This window comes from Mesoplodon densirostris, chromosome 11 (genome assembly GCF_025265405.1).
Source record: "Mesoplodon densirostris isolate mMesDen1 chromosome 11, mMesDen1 primary haplotype, whole genome shotgun sequence".
NCBI lineage: Eukaryota > Metazoa > Chordata > Mammalia > Artiodactyla > Ziphiidae > Mesoplodon > Mesoplodon densirostris.
The window spans coordinates 98,764,700-98,783,759 of record NC_082671.1 but is presented as its reverse complement, the minus strand read 5'-3'; the positions used below and the strand labels follow the sequence as shown (position 1 = coordinate 98,783,759).

At 36.0% G+C, this 19,060-nt stretch overlaps 1 protein-coding gene across 1 annotated transcript in view; it reads left to right on the top strand.

Moving 5' to 3' along the window:
- Positions 1 to 19,060, top strand: part of PTPRQ (protein tyrosine phosphatase receptor type Q) — a 208,795-nt gene that overhangs the window by 141,693 nt on the left and 48,042 nt on the right. The window contains exons 28-33 of the mRNA XM_060113113.1: positions 157 to 343; positions 3,552 to 3,796; positions 6,126 to 6,192; positions 9,416 to 9,574; positions 10,140 to 10,362; positions 12,730 to 12,803. Coding sequence (XP_059969096.1) covers positions 157 to 343; positions 3,552 to 3,796; positions 6,126 to 6,192; positions 9,416 to 9,574; positions 10,140 to 10,362; positions 12,730 to 12,803 — 955 coding nt within the window. The remainder of the gene's footprint in view (positions 1 to 156; positions 344 to 3,551; positions 3,797 to 6,125; positions 6,193 to 9,415; positions 9,575 to 10,139; positions 10,363 to 12,729; positions 12,804 to 19,060) is intronic.

Below are 19,060 nucleotides of genomic sequence, written 5' to 3'. Positions count from 1 at the left end.
AGCACTTTGGATTTCCCAGGTCCATCTGACTGTAAATAAAAGAATTTTTAAATCTTGGCTAGAAAAATATACCACTCATAGCTTTCTATTATTATGTTTTAGTGATTTGTATCTCAAGTGCTGCTTCCTTTAATTGTTAGCTATTTTTTCCTGTAGGTAGATAGTGATGAATTTAATATTTCCTTAATCAAGTCAAATGGAGAAAATAAAACCATAGAAATTAAAGATTTGAAAATATTCACAAGGTATTCCGTGGTGATCACTGCATTCACTGGAAATATTAGTGCTGCATATGTGGAAGGAAAGTCGAGTGCTGAAGTGATTGTTACTACTTTAGAATCAGGTAAGGTTTATTTTTCATGCTAAAAATTGACTGAGTTCGGTGTCTCTTTTACAGTTTCTCACACCTTACCCTACAAAGCATATGTGTTAAAAGACATTTTTTAAGCATATAAGTTTAAAATTCAATGACTCACTGTGGCTGACAAAAGTAAAGCTTTGTATTTACATTTTTGAGGCAAAGTGGAATTATGTAGAATAATCAATACTTGTAAATACAAAAATAAATTAGTTCATAATAAGGTAACCAATTGTACTTTTTTGCATTTATTTAAACACTGTTTCAGAAGTTGAGTTACCTTGCCTAAGAGATGATTTTGTCCAACTGTCTATAGCCAATAAAGCTTCACCTTAAATTCTATTTTAATTATTTCTCTCCCATGGTTTAAATGCACATTAAAGTAATAATACTCTATTATTAAATAATCTAGAATTCAAAATTAGAACCCAGGCTATGTTTTACCATATCTGTTTTCTTCACTTAGTTAAGTGACGTTTTATTACATAATCTATTTGATAAATGTCAGAATCTATACAGATTTCCTCCAGTTCCTATGAACAGGGTCTGAATGAATAATAAAATTGTAACCAATAAGAATTTAATGTGGAAAGTCAACTTCCCAGAACTCGCTTGCCCCATCCTCCTTCAGACTCCTGATGTTCTTTGCCACCAGATATATCTTTGGAAAGATCACATGAAGGGATGTGTTGCTATAGTTTATTTGTTGCTATCTGTAAGGTAAGTATAGGAGGTAAAATCTTTTTTAGCTAGTCTTTTCATTATGCTACATACTCTGTTGTCTATAAACGTACGGTTCTAAATTGAAAAGTACATCCTATCCTCAGCACCCTAAAGTTCTGCTTGTTTCCATTTTGTGGCCATGTATATTCCAGGTACTTATTTTCTTATTATACTTTTTGTTCTTCTTCCCTATCCTACCTATCTGTGAGGAAAGTTGCTGCTAAACTTACTCACATTCACACCACAAAGCACTGATTGCAAATCCTAATGTGCTAACTCTTCCAAGGATATCATAGTTTAAGAAATTTCCACTAAACCTCTAAGAGTAGAATTTTAGATGTCAAACGAAAGATATTTGGTGGATAGAAGGTCCTTTCTATCATTCAGATAATTCTTTCATGTATTCAACTTTTTAAAGCTGATCCTAATTTTAGAGAAACAATTCTTATAAAAAGAAAAAATATATATGTTTCTTATGTAGCATAAACATGTATAACAGCAAAAGTTGTGAAAATGTGTGTTGAACCAATTTAACCTTTATTTCAGCTATGCATTTTTTCATCCTGTGTTATTTGGCACAATGACATGTTTATTTGCTTTTCTCTTTTTTTTTCTCACTGTTATTTATTTACTTATTTTTTGCTTGCCATAGGGCACTATCTCTAGGGATGTTTGCAACAATATCTGAATCATTGATAGCCAAATATTAACAGCCTTTTCATGGAAATTCTTTACTTAGAATTTTAAAATTTAGAATGGAATATCCATTTCAATGTGATCAAAATAAGTTATGTTCATTCAATGAGTCATTTATTTAAAGAACACTGATTATGTAGTACAACAAAAACTAGTCTTTCATAAAATGATTCATAAATAATTTTATCCTCATGTGTATCATTTTAAAATAATAATTTATTGATATTTAGCTAATTATATGTTAGGATAACTTTTATTTATCCAAAATAAACTGTAATATCTAGAACATAAAGAAATCTTAAAATTCAACACTTAAAAAGGATCCAATTAGAAAATTGACAACGTGAACAGACATTTTACCAGAGAGGAAATATGACTGGCAAATAAACTCATGATAAGATAGGTTTTCAACACCATTAGCTATTGAGGAAATGCAAATTGAAACCACAGTGATGTACCACTATACATCTACTAGAACAGATGAAATAATAATTTTTAAAATAGTGATAATACCAAATGTTGGAAAAGATGCAGAAATACTAGATCTCTGTCATACATTGCTAGTGGGAATGTAAAAGGGTATAGCTACAATGTAAAAATAGTTTGGTGATCTTTTATATACTACCAAATGTAAAATAGACAGCTAGTGGGAAGCAGCTGCATAGCACAGGGAGATCAAGATCAGCTCAGTGCTTTGTGACCACCTAGGGGGCAGGATAGGGAGGCTGGGAGAGAGACATAAGAGGGAGGATATGTGGGGATATATGTATATGTGTTATAAAGCAGAAGCTAACACACCAATGTAAAGCAATTATACTCCAATAAAGATGTTAAAAAAATTTTTTTAATGCACTTACCTCATGATCCACCAATTACACTCTTGGGCAATTATCATAGAGAATTGAAAACTTAATGTCCATGCAAATATCCGTAAATGAATGTTAATAGAAGACTTATTAGTAATGACAACAACAAAATAACTGGAAACAGCCCAAATATTTTTATAAATTAAACTCGTACATCCATAAAATGGAACACTACTCAGCAATAAAAATAGAATGAACTATTGATATATACAACAACCCTGATGGACCTCAAGGTCACTGTGCTATTGTCTTTTGCAAATGACAAAACTATGGAAATGGAGATTGATTAGTGTTGTGAGGAGGCATGGAGCGCAAGTCTAAGGGGAGAGCAAGAGGACATTTCTTTACGGTGATGGAATAGTTTTGTATCTCGTTTCTGGTGATGGTTACAGGAATCTACACGTGGCATTAAATTGCATAGAACTACACGCAGATACAGGAAAGCATGAAAAATGGTGAAAACTGAATAACGTCTATAGTCAACATTATTGTACCAGTGTCTGTTTCCAGGTTTGATATTAAACAACAGTTATATAAGATATCACCACTGGGGAAAGCTGGGGGAAGGTTACAGGGGACTGTATGTATGATTTTTGCAACTTCCTGTGAGTCTACATTATTTTTAAGTTCAGAGTATCATAGAAATGCATTCTGTATAAAAATACATATATTATAAAAGGCTAAATAAATAAGCAAATAAATTGGATCACTGTTATGGTTTCTGTGATTTATAGATGTCAATGATTCTATAATGCATGAGCCATTTTGCTTGTTTTCAAAATTAAATGGCTTAAATGATCTGTGTAATACTCTTTATAAACAGAAACTTGAAGCAAATCAGTTTTATATGGATATCAAAATGAACACAAATTTTTAAAAAATTGTAATTGCTAAATATTTCATTTCAGTCCCTAAGGACCCACCGAACAACATGACATTTCAGAAGATACCAGATGAAGTTACAAAATTTCAGTTAACATTTCTTCCCCCTTCTCAACCTAATGGAAATATCCAAGTGTATCAAGCTTTGGTTTACCAAGAAGATGATCCCACTGCTGTCCAGATTCGCAACCTCAGTATTATCCAGAAAACGGACACATCTGTCATTGCAATGTTAGAAGGACTAAAAGGCGGACATACGTACAACATCAGTGTAAGAATACATAGCTTTTAATTATTCACCTGTCTTACAAAGTTGGTTTACAAACTCAGCATTCAAAAATACTGCAGCTTATGTACATAATACATTTTTCCTATCTTTTCGTGGGATCGCTTAAGACATGCCAACTGAAAATAAATTTGGAGAAACAAAATTGCTGATTTTCTATTTTAATACAGCAAGTCCTGTGAAAATATGTAAACAACAAAAAAGTTTGCACAATTATAGTGGAAATCCAGAAATAAAGCAGGAAGAAAATCCACGTTAAAAGTTAAAGAGCAGTGACCCCTGCTCACCAAAACTAGAGAAAGCCTGCGAGCAGCAATGAAGACCCAATGCATCCAAAAATAAATAAAATCGATAAATAAAAGTTAAAGAGCAGATATATATAATGAGATGATTCTGCCTAAAGAAAAACTGTTTCTGTGTGATTATAGGTGGAAAGTGGAAAAACAAATTTCAAAGGCAGGTCAGAAATAACTATGTGATTGAAATTCACATGTATTTCACACAACTATTACTAAAAGCTAATATCATTTTACATCTTAACTCTAAATTATCCATTTGGTAAAGTAAATATGTATGTGAGTTCATATACATACCCCCAGACACACAATTTGTTTCATCCTTTCACTATTTTTGCATGTCTTAGAATTTTCAAACAGAATCATATAGTTCAGAAAATCATCTTTTAAGCAACATAGAATTCACCCTATACATTCATATAGCTCCATAACTAATCTTCCTATCAACTCTTTATATCAGAAAACTGTCATTAATAATCTGTGTTCCCTCGCGAACTTTATATCTCATTATATAATCTGACTTGCTAGGATTCTTGCTGCACGTACCATTAAATGAACCCCCGTTGTAGAAGATCTATTAGAAGGTGGTGGTTAAGGGAATGAACTGACCTAAGTTCAAATTCTGGCTCTGCTAGTTTCTTTCTGGGCAATTTCCTCTAATCTGTGCCTCAGTTTCCTTATCTGAAAAATTAGTAATAAGAATAGTAATTTCTATGTAGGATATTAATAGTTATGGTAGGTAGCAAGTGTGGTAACAGTTTTAGCTCTTGCAAATTAAAGAAAAAACAGGAAATAAAGTACAACCAATTCATAATTTAAAGAAAAACATCTGATTGTTTGCAAAGTGCAACATAGTGTCCTCAACACCTGAGAGTTTATTAGAAATGTGTAACTTTCGCACCTGTCCCAACCTACTGAATCAAAACCTACAGATCTTCTTTTAACAGGATTTGCAAGTGACTTCTTTCTCACTGCAAGTTGAGAAACACTGCCCAACTTTATTATCTCACTTAAAGTTTAGATTGTAAAGAAATAAAAATAATTAAGCACTTCATAACATCACTTTTATTTTGAATACTTCCTTTTTAAAATTACATGCACCAATAAATATTTCCTTTAGGTATTTTTAAGCTACATTTTATGGGCTTGGTTTATTTAGTATACCTACCACATCATGTATATTACTATTTTAATTCAATCAAAATACTTCTTAAACTATCCAGGGGGTGGAGGGTGGGTCACTAACGTATGAAACAAATTTATTAATTCCAATAAAGATATATTCTGAATTGCTTTATTGAATACAATGAAATTGGCCAAGTACACAGTCTTTATTTTACATAGCATGATAAAGTGAATGAAAGAAGAGGCTGTGTCTGCAGCTTCCTAAGCACAAAGTTAATTGAAAGGATTCACATTTGTGTAAATCACCTGCTGTAGATACAAACAGAAATGCTTTATGTGTATATGCTGCATTATGCAGGGTATAGCATCAGATACTTTGGGGCAGGGGTGAAGCAAGGCATAAAGGCCAACTTTCAGAGGGATGATTTAATACAGGAAAACTGGGAGGCTGAGGAATAGGGTTTCATCTCAGAGAAGGAAAAAAAGAGCGTCTTGAATATGGATTTAAAGAAAGTCGGAGTCAACCTGGCTACAGAGAGAAGGAACAGATGTTAGAGTAGATGAAGAGAGAGTGTAGACATAGTGACTTTTCTGCTCTTTCCTCCTAAAGGTTCAAACTGAAGCCACATCACTCTTGGTCTGTATGATAGGGCTGTTTAGGTCACTCAGCCTTTGTTCTCAGGGCTTAGTACCATAATATCCGTTGTAAGAACTATTTTATTGCTAATGTTCTTCCTCCATATATTAACTTGAGCGTAAGAAAATATAATTAACAGACTATATGAATTGTTTTCAAAAGTGCAATCATCTTAAAATGACATATAACCATAATCAGTTATACATACACATATGCAATAATTTGAAAATAATAACAAGGTGTTTCTTTGTTTTAGGTTTATGCGATCAACAGTGCTGGTGCAGGGCCAAAGGTTCAAATGAGAATAACCATGGATATTAAAGGTACATGAGCTGCCTTCCCATAAAATACTATTAATCAAAGAGTAATTATAATTTGTATTCTGTATTAGAGTTAAGGATGTAGTTAAGCTTTTAAATGATGCATATGCATAAAATAAGCATATATTAAGTAATAAGTAATGTATGCTTATTCAGGCTATAATTAAAATGTCTTAATCATAATGCAAATTACCATGTTAATTACAGAGAATGCCCACTGCTATTTATCTTATATTTCCTTTCTGCTAAATTTAAACTTTTCTGAGACAAGGTTTGTAATTGTATTTTATGTTTTTTAAATTTTATTGAAAAGAAAGCTCCTTTAAATTATCCATGACTAGACTTTGACTAGTTCTAATTAGATTCCTTGACTGATCTTTATTTATTTTGAAAGTCAGATTCTTTTCAGTTAATCAAATAGTGCTTACTGAACTACCATATAATCAACTTTATGACTCTGACTATAAAAGTAGATCTATCGGGCCTCCCTGGTGGCGCAAGTGGTTGAGAGTCCGCCTGCCGATGCAGGGGATACGGGTTCGTGCCCCGGTCTGGGAGGATCCCATATGCCGCGGAGCGGCTGGGCCCGTGAGCCATGGCCGCTGAGCCTGCGCGTCCGGAGCCTTTGCGTCCGGAGCCTGTGCTCCGCAACGGGGGAGGCCACAACAGTGAGAGGCCCGCATACCGCAAAAAAAAAAAAAAAAAAAAAAAAAGTAGATCTATCAATTCATTATTGACAGGGATTTTTTTTTCATAGAAAATGTACAAAAATTTGGAGACTGCCTCCCCCACCAAATCCCACAAAAGCCATAAAAGATTATTAAGAGGACTTCGGGGCATTCAGTCATTCAAGGTGCCTTCTCAAGACTGAAAATATGCACACAGTTTTGCCACTTCTCTAAAATCCTGTGTAAAACCTGCAGAGAGATTAAAAAAAAAAAGTGTATTGACCTTTAGTAGAATTCCACCTGATGCTCCTCTCTCTGAAACAAAAAGTAGCTTTTCTCAGTCTTTGGTAAGCATAGCACAGCACAGTGATTAAAAGTGCCAGCTTTTAGGCTGAGTCTAGAGTCAAGTTGCTGAGGTTGAATTCTGGATTGGCCACTTGATACCTGTTTGACTTTGGACACGTTTCTTAACACCTATAAGCCTGTAATGGAGATAATACTAATTCCTACCTCATAAGTTGCTGTGAGGATTAAAAGAGATAATCTTTGAAAAACCCATGGGACAGTGCCTGGAAACAAGCATTGTTAAGAATAAGAAATAATCACTAAGATGAAGCTGATAAATTTTACTTTTTTATCAATGGGTAGTTTATATAACTATAATACTATTTGTGTTATTTGCTTTTAGTTGATAAATATGTACTTGGAATGTACAAACTCCTGAAGTCTAAAAAATATCAGCTACTTTAGAAAATGACTTCATAAAGAAGAGCTTACCTCATACCATCCTAATTTATCTTTGTTATTTAGTGGCAGACATATCCATATATTCAGTATACAGGTAACAATAGATGCATTATATTTATTTAGTAAAACTTCCCATTTCAGATACTTTGCTCATCCTCAGGTAGAGATGACTAGTTCTGACTTTCCATGCCTTACATAGGGTGGATAGACTCATGACCAGTTATCTAGAGAAGATATATGAGTACTAAGGGGCAGTGGTTCGGTCCTAGAGAAATGAATTTTTCTCCAGTAATATGCATGATTTTATTAATGACATGGAGTGACACTGGATTAATAGTTGTCTCATTAGATTTGCATTTGACAGATAATGCCGAGTTGGATAGTACTGTCCCATGTCAGATCCTCTAACTGGAAACCTTGTCTTGGGGACTCCCCAGTGGCCTCTCTCAGTTTCTCAGAACTCCCTGAAACCTGAAGCCCTTCCTGCTGAGTCCTTTCTTCCTTCCTCCTCCCCATTCACACGTGTCAGGCCTGTGATCTTGCCACTGGCTATTGCCCCCTGCCCCTTTATTATCATAGATATTTTCCCCAATAAACTTCTATACATGTAATGTCATCGTAACTTTTATGTCTCAGAGGAGTGAGCTAAGGCATCAAGTCAGAAAGATTTGGTTCCAGTCTTGATAGTTCCCTCTTACCGCTATGTAGCAGAAGGCCATTTTCCTCATGTATAAAATGGAAATGATATTGCCAATTTTATGGCATTGTCGGAGAGGCTTTTTAAAAAGATTTTATAAATATGAGAATTGAAGTTTGATTAAGCAACTTACTGATGCTCAGCTAGTGTATGTAGCTATAAGATGAAATGAAACAAGAGGAGCTTCTACAAATATTGATTTTGGAGATACTCGCATGCATGGACGGTAAAATGTGAATTATCATGGCACTTTTAGAAAATTATTCTGGCAATATCTGTTAAAGTTAAAAGTACATGTTTCTTTTGTTCCAGAAATTCTGCCCTTGGGAATATATTCCATAGAAATAAAAGGATCAGTAAATAAAGCTAAATGTATAAGGCTGAGTAGTGAAGCAAATGTTCAAAACCTGAAGGAAAAGTGAATTCCCATCACTAGATGAATGACTGAATAAATATGATGCAGTTGCACCATGGTATACAACATAGTCATTAAGAAGAATGAGTTAGCCAGAACTTGGTGACTTGAAAAGATTTACACAAGTCTTATTTAAGTGAGAAAAACAGTATGTGGGGTAATTATAATACTTAATATAGCACCATTAAAACATATCAGTGAGAAGAATCCATTGTGTGTGACTGTATGTATTTTTATATGATTATGTGAACATAGAGAAAAATATGTGAGGATACCATCCAGATGTTTGGTATGGATAACTGCAGGGTTAGAGGGCAGGGCTCCTGGTATGACTAGAATAGAAACTGGTAAATCAGCTAAAGGAAGCAAAAGAAAAAAAAAACATGAAAATACTAGTATGATTTAATGCATTTGTGAAAATTATAAATATAGTTTGAATTCCTTTAATATATAAAGAGGAATCAGATGTCTGAAAATCACACCTGGGTCCCATTATCTTAGGCAAGTCTCAAATATATAATTATACCATTAGGAGGTAATAATTGCTAAATATCTGCTGTATCCAAACAAAAATCTGTTTCATTTGTTATATTTGTCATCACTTTATCTGTAAATTACTGCATGAAAGGAGAATTCAAAATGATTTTCTCTGCAGAAACAAAAAATGAAGTGGTAGTGATATTTCTTCTTTGTTTATAGCTCCAGCACGACCAAAAACCAAACCAACCCCTATTTATGATGCCACGGGAAAACTTCTTGTGACTGCAACAACAATTACAATCAGAATGCCAATATGTTACTATAATGATGACCATGGACCAATCAAAAATGTACAGGTGCTTGTAGCAGAAGCAGGAGGTATCATCACATGCCAGCTTATCTTGTCAAATTGCAGTGTGTGAACTGCTGAATGCTAAAGACATTTCAACTCAAAATTAGTAATATAAGATTGACTCCTGATTATTACACATCTCTTGAGTTTAATAGATCGTCAGTATTATTAATTTATCATTAATTTTACTGATCATTAATATATGCCTAAAATATTTTACCAAAATTTAAAAAGGCATGGTTAAAATATGTGATTTATTTATTCCATATGCTGGTAGGATTGTTTTGATTTTGGCAGGATGGAGTCTTGACAGCTTCTTTGGAGGTGTGAAAGAGAGAGTTAGTTACCCTTGACTGAGGAATGTTTTTTCTCCGAGAAGTCATTCTCCACAATGCCTATGGATTCATGTGTGATGGGAATGGATAGGGTTCCCTAATTATCCAGGTAGATCAGCTGAATCATCCCTGGTGGTTCACAGAGTGACGGATGTTACATCCAGATTTTCCTCGTGCAATTATAGAAACACCCTTTATAAATGTGAAAATACATTTGGATATTACTTGTAATCATTATTCTTTTTTCTGAAAATAGCTCAGCATGATGGAAATGTAACAAAATGGTATGATGCATATTTTAATAAGCCAAGGCCATATTTTACAAATGAAGGCTTTCCTAATCCCCCATGTACAGAGGAAAAGACAAAGTTTAGTGGCAATGAAGAAATTTACATCATAGGTGCTGATAATGCATGTATGATTCCTGGCAATGAAGACAAAATCTGCAATGGACCTCTGAAACCAAAAAAGCAATACTTGTAAGTATAGTTTATGCTTACTATGCATCATGTTAGCAAGCTAGCTGACAACTTTCATCATCCATCTACCCTCTTGTCATCTTTCTAGTAAGTGCTGGGCATCCATAATGTATTGTTACCTAATGCATGATAAAGATCGACAAGGCATTGTCCTTACATCCCGTAAACATACAGTTGTAGGGAAAGGAGGCAAGCTTAAAAGTAATCATGGTTTGATGTGTTAAGTGACTAAGGGCAATATGAAAAATGTGCAAATTGGAGAACGCAGGTAGAATTTAATTCTTTCTGTAAAGGGCAATGTGACTAATGTGTACTGTTTTGTGTTTTTCATTCCTCTGCCATGCATGCTAATGTCAGGTTTTTAGAAACATGATCCTAGTCTTTCAGTTAATTATGGCTTCAGTTTACCTCAGTCATAGCAATCATTTTCAGCTTTTCATACTATCAAACAACTGAATGAGGAATTGAAATCTTTACAATTCACTTTAATATTTGGTATTGTGTAGATTATAATAATCTAATATAAAAACCAATGCTGATATTTTAGCTTTATTAAATGCTTTGCTAAATTGGTTATTTTTCTCCTACTAAATTGACTGTTATTTTGTGTCATGACTATAATTTTTTAATTATTTAAATTATTTAATTTTCAAAATATAATTTTTACTACTAAATTTGAAAAATACAGCTAGTTTCATTTTTGCCTGCTAAAGCACTGTTAAATTCTTCATAAACATCCTAGGACAAGTTAACATTAGAAAAGTTAGAGAAGTTAGACATTTGAAAAAAGAATGCTTTATTATCTGTTATTAAGTACAATTACTTGGTTTACTAAGTTATGGCCTGAAATTAATCATCATACAATAACAGTTACAGAAATAATATACCACAGTTTAATATTTATCCAAGAATTGTTGATTTTACATAATTTTTTCCAAAACATTTCATATAATCCATAAAATCATAAGAATTTGAGAAGAGTAGGGATTAAATTATGAAGTGCAATTTATTAATGTAGATTAGTTTTATATTTTAAAATGCTTGTAGGTTCATAGTTTTGTTTTTTTAAAGAGTACAGATTTCCTTTTTAAAATATATTTATTTATTTATTTTTGGCTGCATTGGGTCTTCGTTGCTGCCCGCGGGCTTTCTCTAGTTGTGGCGAGTGGGGGCTACTCTTCGTTGCGGTGCGCAGGCTTCTCACCACGGTGGCTTCTCTTGTTGCGGAGCATGGACTCTAGGAGCATGGACTTCAGTAGTTGTGGCATGCAGCCTCAGTAGTTGTGGCTCGTGAGCTCTAGAGCACAGGCTCAGTAGTTGTGGTGCACGGGCTTAGTTGGTCCAAGGCCTGTGGGATCTTCCTGCACTGGGGCTTGAACCCATGTCCCCTACATTGGCAGGCGGATTCTTAACCACTGTACCACCAGGGAAGTCCCATAGTTTTAAAATAAGGTAAATTTCGGTTGTCTCTGTGGTGACAGAATCAACCAGTGATTTTTTTTTTTAAAGAAGATGTTGGGGGTAGGAGTTTATTAACGAATTTATTTATTTTTGCTGTGTTGGGTCTTCGTTTCTGTGCGAGGGCTATCTCTCGTTGTGGCAAGTGGGGGCCACTCTTCATCGCGGTGTGCGGGCCTCTCACTGTCGTGGCCTCTCTTGTTGCGGAGCACAGGCTCCAGACGCACAGGCTCAGTAGTTGTGGCTCATGGGCCTAGACGCCCCGCGGCATGTGGGATCCTCCCAGACCAGGGCTCGAACTCGTGTCCCCTGCATTGGCAGGCAGATTCTCAATGACTGAGCCACCAGGGAAGCCCTCAACCAGTGATTTTTAAGATTGATTTTCTTCTGCATCCATTTTGTATTTCATATGTCATGAAAGCACAGAAAGTGAAAATACAGCTGTGCACACTCGGAATTAAGAAGCATTGTTCTTCATTTGTTTATATTTGAACAGGGTAAGTTTTATATGACTATTCTAAATCTGGCTTATTGGCGTTTTCAAAGGTGGCTGAGGTATACCAGTTATTGTGCTTTATATTTATAAAGTGTGCCTGTGCAGACATTCAGTGGTTTCATCCAAATAAGTCTATGAAGGAGGTGATCTACTTCATTTGATTAACCTGCTGACTCTTCATGAGTCTGGTCAAACTTTTGGTCACTCTCTCATGAAGTTCAAGAGGTCCATGTACAAGATAGTTTCACGTAAAGATATTATTTATTTGTCCTGGTAGTGATTGATTTCCAAGTTTACACTTTGTACGTTAATTTTCTCTTTAACAAAAATGTCTTTTTCACAGCCATTTCTTAAATTATTCATAGAAAAAAAGTCATATGGTATGTAAATTGTTGTTGTTTTTTATTTCATAGATTTAAATTTAGAGCCACAAACGTCATGGGACAGTTTACTGACTCTGATTACTCTGATCCTGTTAAGACTTTAGGTAAGACATATTTCATAGTTTACTTTCATTTATAATCTCAACACGCTAATCACAGCTGTAACATTCATTAGTAATGTATTAATCCATGACGAATGTTCTCAAGGATAAAATCATTTCAAGGTTAATAATCCTGACTAAGGAAAAAATAGTATTTATAATACTCTTTTAAGTGATGGATGTTCCATCTATTCAAATCTGGACATAGACTTCAATATGGTATTTGGTTTAGGCTGATGTGTGGAACATGACACTAAGCAAATATTTATTTGGCTGTTTAATATGTAATCTTATATGTAAAACATTTTTACTTCATAAGAAAAGAAAAAGGATTATGGAAACTTTCCTGAAATAATCCTAAAAGATAGAAGCTTACCTGTCTTTTTAAATTTTATTTTCTTTCTGATCAACTCTGAGTTATTCAATTATATCCACCCAGTCAGGCCTGAATAAAACATCAATACAATTTAGTCAGATGCAAGGATATTTCTTCTTCTTCCTTTTCTCCTCCTTCCTCTCCCCATCCTGCTCCCCCTACGACGGCTACTACTTCTTCTCTTCCCCCTCCTCCCCTCACCCTTCTTCACCACCAACTATCTAACATTAAATATTCTGGGCCAGACATACTCTGAGGCTCTTTGTATGTATTCACTGATGGGCTCTTCACAGCTGTCCTTTAATTTAGGTCAGTGGTTCTCAACCAGTGATTTTACTCTCCAGGGGACATTAGACGATGTCTGGAGCCATTTTCGGTTGGGTTGTCACAATTGTGCGGCTGAGCTAGTGGCATCTAATGAGTGGAGAGGCCAGGGATGCTGCTACCTATCCTACAGTGCATAGGACAGTCCCTCCAGCAAAGCGTTATCTAACCCACAGTCAGTAGTGCTGAGGTTCAGAAACCCTGTTAGGTGCCAGTGTTAGTTCCACTTTACAGACGAGGAAACCACGGCCCAGATTAAGTAATTACGTGGCTCTGCCGGCACAAATTTTACAACCACTACAATACAAATGCAGGATTTGGACCTGGATTCAAATGTTGGCTCTACCACTTGAGAAAATAATTTAATTTCTATAAACCTCAGTTTCCTTGTTTGGAAAATGGTGATATTACCTGCCTTGAAAGATTTATGTAAAATAATATAGGTGAAGATATTAATATTTTATAGTTATAAAGTGTTCAATGCTTAATAGCTTCTTTTTGGATGAGTTATAATGGAAGATTTTTAAAATATATTTCCTTAGGAGAATTTGTTTCCCTAGGACTTCTCTGAGCAAATCACAGCTTTCTATTTCCTGTGTCAGGCTCTGAGAGGGTGGAACTTTGTGTGTTGTTCTGATCCACAGTATATCCACAGTACATCATGAATGCAATAGATTTCAGTGATAGTTATGGCTGGAAGAAGACAGAAAATGTTCCACCCTTTTCACTTAGAAATCCTCATCTGGTTGTGGAACATTAATTGTATAAAAAGCCAGTTTCTGCAGCCTCCACTTAGTTAAGGAAACTTTGGACCTTGAAGAAACCAAGGGGCACACAGTTTGCTACATTAATGTTTATAGGGGAATAACCTATAAATTTCGTTGGCTGTGCTGTCTGCTTAAATAACATAAAATCACTGGTTTGATTAATTTTACGTAATCAATTTTTAAATCAGCTGACTAGACTTGTGGTTTTGAAGTTGTGTCAAGTGTTTCTGCATTTGATAGGTGAGTTTATCACACCCTGACACCACCACAGTAAATGTTTTGATGGCATCAACTTAACTTCCTTTAGGTTATAGCATTCAGAAACTACGTATTATCACAGCTAAATGGTGACCCGGTATATTTACCGATGGAAGATAAGAAACATAGTACAAGTGGATTAGCTCATATGTCTTAGAGAGATGACATTTTGAGGATGCAGTGCTAAAAAGAGATCAGCATCAGGAACCATGGTGTACAGGGACGTGATTCCCAGATTCTGCTAAATGGCTTCCCTTTGGCCAAGGATGGGCCTCGTCCATCACTTTGGCCACAGGTAGTCTCAAGATGGCCCTCAGCGGTGGTCTTCTCTTTCTTTGTCTCTCAGCCAAGGCAGTGGAATACAATAAGTAATTCTAGAAGATAGAAGAAATACACCATCAGTTCTCTGACTCCCCTTTTGGAATCATCACCACCACCCAAGTGATCCAGGTGCTAATGTTTGTGTGCCCTGGTAACAGCAGGAATATGAGGGGATGTAAGATGTACAATGAACGGCAGAGCACCAGATCCTGTCAAGGTCAGAATAGTAGGGACTAGGGAAACCCAGGCTGGGCACAGTCAGTGAAATGCCATTGGGTTGGTAAGGGCTGGTGACAAGGAAGAGTCCCACGTGTCTACGATCAATTTTTCAGGGTTCATATGCTACCTGGAGGACAGTGACGCCAGGATAGCCTTTCCGGCTCCTCCTTAGGGTGGCCTCCCATGGGCTCTCTCCTGATAGACAGCAGCTTTATAATAGGAGTGTGTTCTCTAATGCTTACTCCGATTGACCACAGAAAATTCTGCTATCTAGATAGTTATTTGTAGCTAGGAAAACAGTGCCAGGCAGGAGTGGAGGAAATTAAAAGGAGTGCAACCCTCAGTTGTGGTGAAATGAAATGTTCAGATTTGGAATATGGTGAGTACCACTGGAGCAGAATTCCTTGATATCCATCAAAGTAGCCCAGTCATTTTGATGGTTAATGGATGTAACACCATCCATTTCTGGCCTCATATTAATTTTTTACCTGGCTATTGGATATTGTGGTTCTGTGTATATCAGATTCACTCTTGAGTCAGGAACCAAAGAACACCCTCCAGAAAAGGTGCTGGTCTATAATTGACATTAATAAAAGGCCATAGAGTCATAGAGTTTTTGGAAAAAGAACATTGTCGAGGAGGATAAAGCAGAAGGACCCAAAAAGGAAATAAAGTTGACTGTTTCTACAGTGGGCAGCGTTCAGTGGCAAGAATGGCTTCACGGCTATGAGGATGGAGGGAAGCAAACAGTAAAATGCATTGGTGTAATATCCCTGGTGTCATTGTAAGCATACAAAGGATGTTTGAGGCCTTTTTTTCTCTCAAACATGTCACGTATTGGGATATAGGAGAGCATTTGCAACAGGCTAGTGGTTCCCAGCATCTCTAACAGGCCTGCCCAACACTTAGGTGTGCATCTCACACTTCAGCAAAAGAAGTCTAGGTCCCATCTAGGTCATCAAACCACCACTGGATGTACTGGTATTTTGCACACCACAGGCAATGAGCTTCAAGTTGAGTCGCCCATCAATACAATCTTCAGGATTTAAGTGCCTTTGCAAAGCTGTGTTTCTAAGTTAGTATAGGACCTGCGCTTACAAGACAGACCATTTTGATAGTGGTTGTGCCTGTCAGAGATATGATTTGGATGTTAAAATTAGGGGCAAAGAATCACTGATGAACTAAAAGGCTTAAGTTTTGGGAAAAAGGCTAACAGCAGTACAAGTGAGAAGGGGCCAGACAGGGCTTTGCTGAATAAGGATTGATAACATGTAAGAGGTTTGCACGTTGGGAAATCTTTATAGCCTGTAGGAACAATGGGAAATGACATGTGCCATCATTTTGGTCCTAAAGAAATACTTACAACTTACTTGATTTTGTTTTCACTCAGGATTGAGCATTAGGATTTTTATTAAGAAAATTCACAAGACTCCTTAAATTCTTTTTTAAGAATCCTCCTTAGGGGCTTCCCTGGTGGCGCAGTGGTTGAGAGTCCGCCTGCCGATGCAGGGGACACGGGTTCGTGCCCCGGTCCGGGAAGATCCCACATGCCGCGGAGCGGCTGGGCCCGTGAGCCATGGCCGTTGGGCCTGCGCGTCCGGAGCCTGTGCTCCGCAACGGGAGAGGCCACAACAGTGAGAGGCCCGCGTACCGGAAAAAAAAAAAAAAAAAAAAAAAAAAGAATCCTCCTTAGGCACATCAGTTTATGGAAACTGCTTGTAGGCAATGTTTTGATTGCAAGGTTTAATTATAGAGGATTCCTGTGATTTGAAAACCAGACACTGCTTTCTGCACCTCACAGGGCTTCATTAAAGCTGAACACGTTGAAACCTTAAACCTCATGGCAAAGGCGCTCTGTGATTGTTTTCTTTTGTCATAATACTTCTCATTTAATTACTGTGCTAACAACGAAAAGTTCCAATATGCTCACTTGGGAACAGAGATAGGGAGTCACTACATATTTTTTGCAGCAAAAGGATCACTTGCCCCCAGGACACCAGAGGAACAGGGGAAGGTTTTATGATGTTAATGAGGCAGTGGTAATGCGATGGCGAACCTCGTAAAAGCCTCTGTAGTCAGACCAGCATATTTCAGGCAGTTTGGGCATATATGGAATTCATGTGACCTTGGGTTAGTTACTCAACAAATTAACTTCTGCAACCTTATTTCCAAAATGAGAATAATAATACCTACTTCATAAGCTAACTGGGCGATTAAATCAGATGAATGGACAGGTTAATGACTATGAAATGTTCTTAATAACGATACGAAACATTATTTATGTGACAAGCCCTGTATGAGTTTTTCTGTATATAACCTCATGTATCTTTCACCACAACCCTATAACACGATTTCCTGTTTACAGGTATCCCCAGTTTACTGGTAAGAAATCTGAAGCTGGGTCTCTAAGCATCTTGCCCAAGGTTACAGAGCTAGGAAGTGGCAGCACTAGCTTTTAGACCCAGGCAAGCTGACTCCAGGCAGTGCTGTGCTTATAGCCACTGTACTGCGTTGCCTGGAAATCACGAAGTGCCCAAGTAGCACTTGATTTCATTACTATTTCTGATCGTTCTGTTCCCACAGACTTCCTATCTTTGCTGTACCATTTTCTCCTCTCAACATTTAAAATTATTTCTAGCTGTTCTCTTTGCATCTGCTCATCTTAGCTTTCTGAGGCTGACATTCATACATAAGTATACTGTTTTTACACATAAAGATGCAATAATTCCTGTTTGTTTTAACAATGACTACTTATGACTTTGCAACCTGGCCACTGTTTATCATCTACTTCTAATATTTTGCCAATATGATGTATTAAAAGACATTTATTTAGGGTATTTTAATTTATATTTCTTGAATTATGAAACTGAGAGACCTTTAGTAAGTTCTTTGTGCGGTATTTGAATATTCTGGATGGCTAATACTGGGCTAAAAGAGAAGAACTTTTTATACTTAAGTTGTAAGAAGTTGTTTTCTTTTAAGATTAATAATAATATTAAGAAGATGATCTCTCATGCAGTAAGTACCTATATCAAGAGCCAGGCATTGTCCTAGAAGCTTTATAACTCATTTAGTTCAAGCTTCTTAGAGATATAAAACTGCATTAAAAAGTCAGATCCATAGAGGAGTTTAAATAATGATAATCAAAAGATAATACTATGAAAAATTAGGTAGTGCTTTATAGTTATGATTTGCTTAATTACAGGAGTACATTCTGTTATGCAAATAAAACAATTTAATTTGACCTTTCAATGGATTTTAAGTCTAATCAGGAAATGACTTGTACACGTTACAAAAAGGATCATGTTTATATCTTTAATTGAAAGAGTTTTGTTTTCTGTAAAAGGATTTAGAGAAATGACTTCATTCTGTACTGGTAATGCTCTGTGGGTACATGCATAGCAGTGAATCAAAATTTGTGCTGGACAGTCATAGTACATTTTGTCCCTTCCTAGTAGTACATTTGTAATACATGTGCCCAGAGGATTACCTATTGTTTATTAATACATCATATGTCATTTCCTCACTTCACTTGGCTAGTGCTTTGAAATGGTAATCTAATCTGAAAATTTTTTGTGGTCTATGAAATCATTTTTTCCCCACTAGGTTCCAAGGTCCAGTGACTCAATACTACCTGATAAAGATGATTCTATTCATCTTCATGTTTCCTTTCCCAAGCATATCCAGTTAGGAGTCAGCATGTGAAAATTCATGAAACAAACCATTTATATTTTAATGTATGAAAAAGGTGTATCTAAAATACTTTGTGAGCTACATGCTCCTTTAGAGTCTTCTAAATTTAGCTGGAGATTCTAGATGACCATGAAACTCTGATAACTGTTTAAGATTCAGTATTCAATTCAAATCCACGGTGCAGAATAGCCACAGAAACTCTTTCATGGTGTTAGAATTTCATAAGCACCAATCCAGGGAAGAAAAGATGAAACATTAACCCCTGTGTATTTTACAGATAGTTAACCTATTTTGTCACTTGA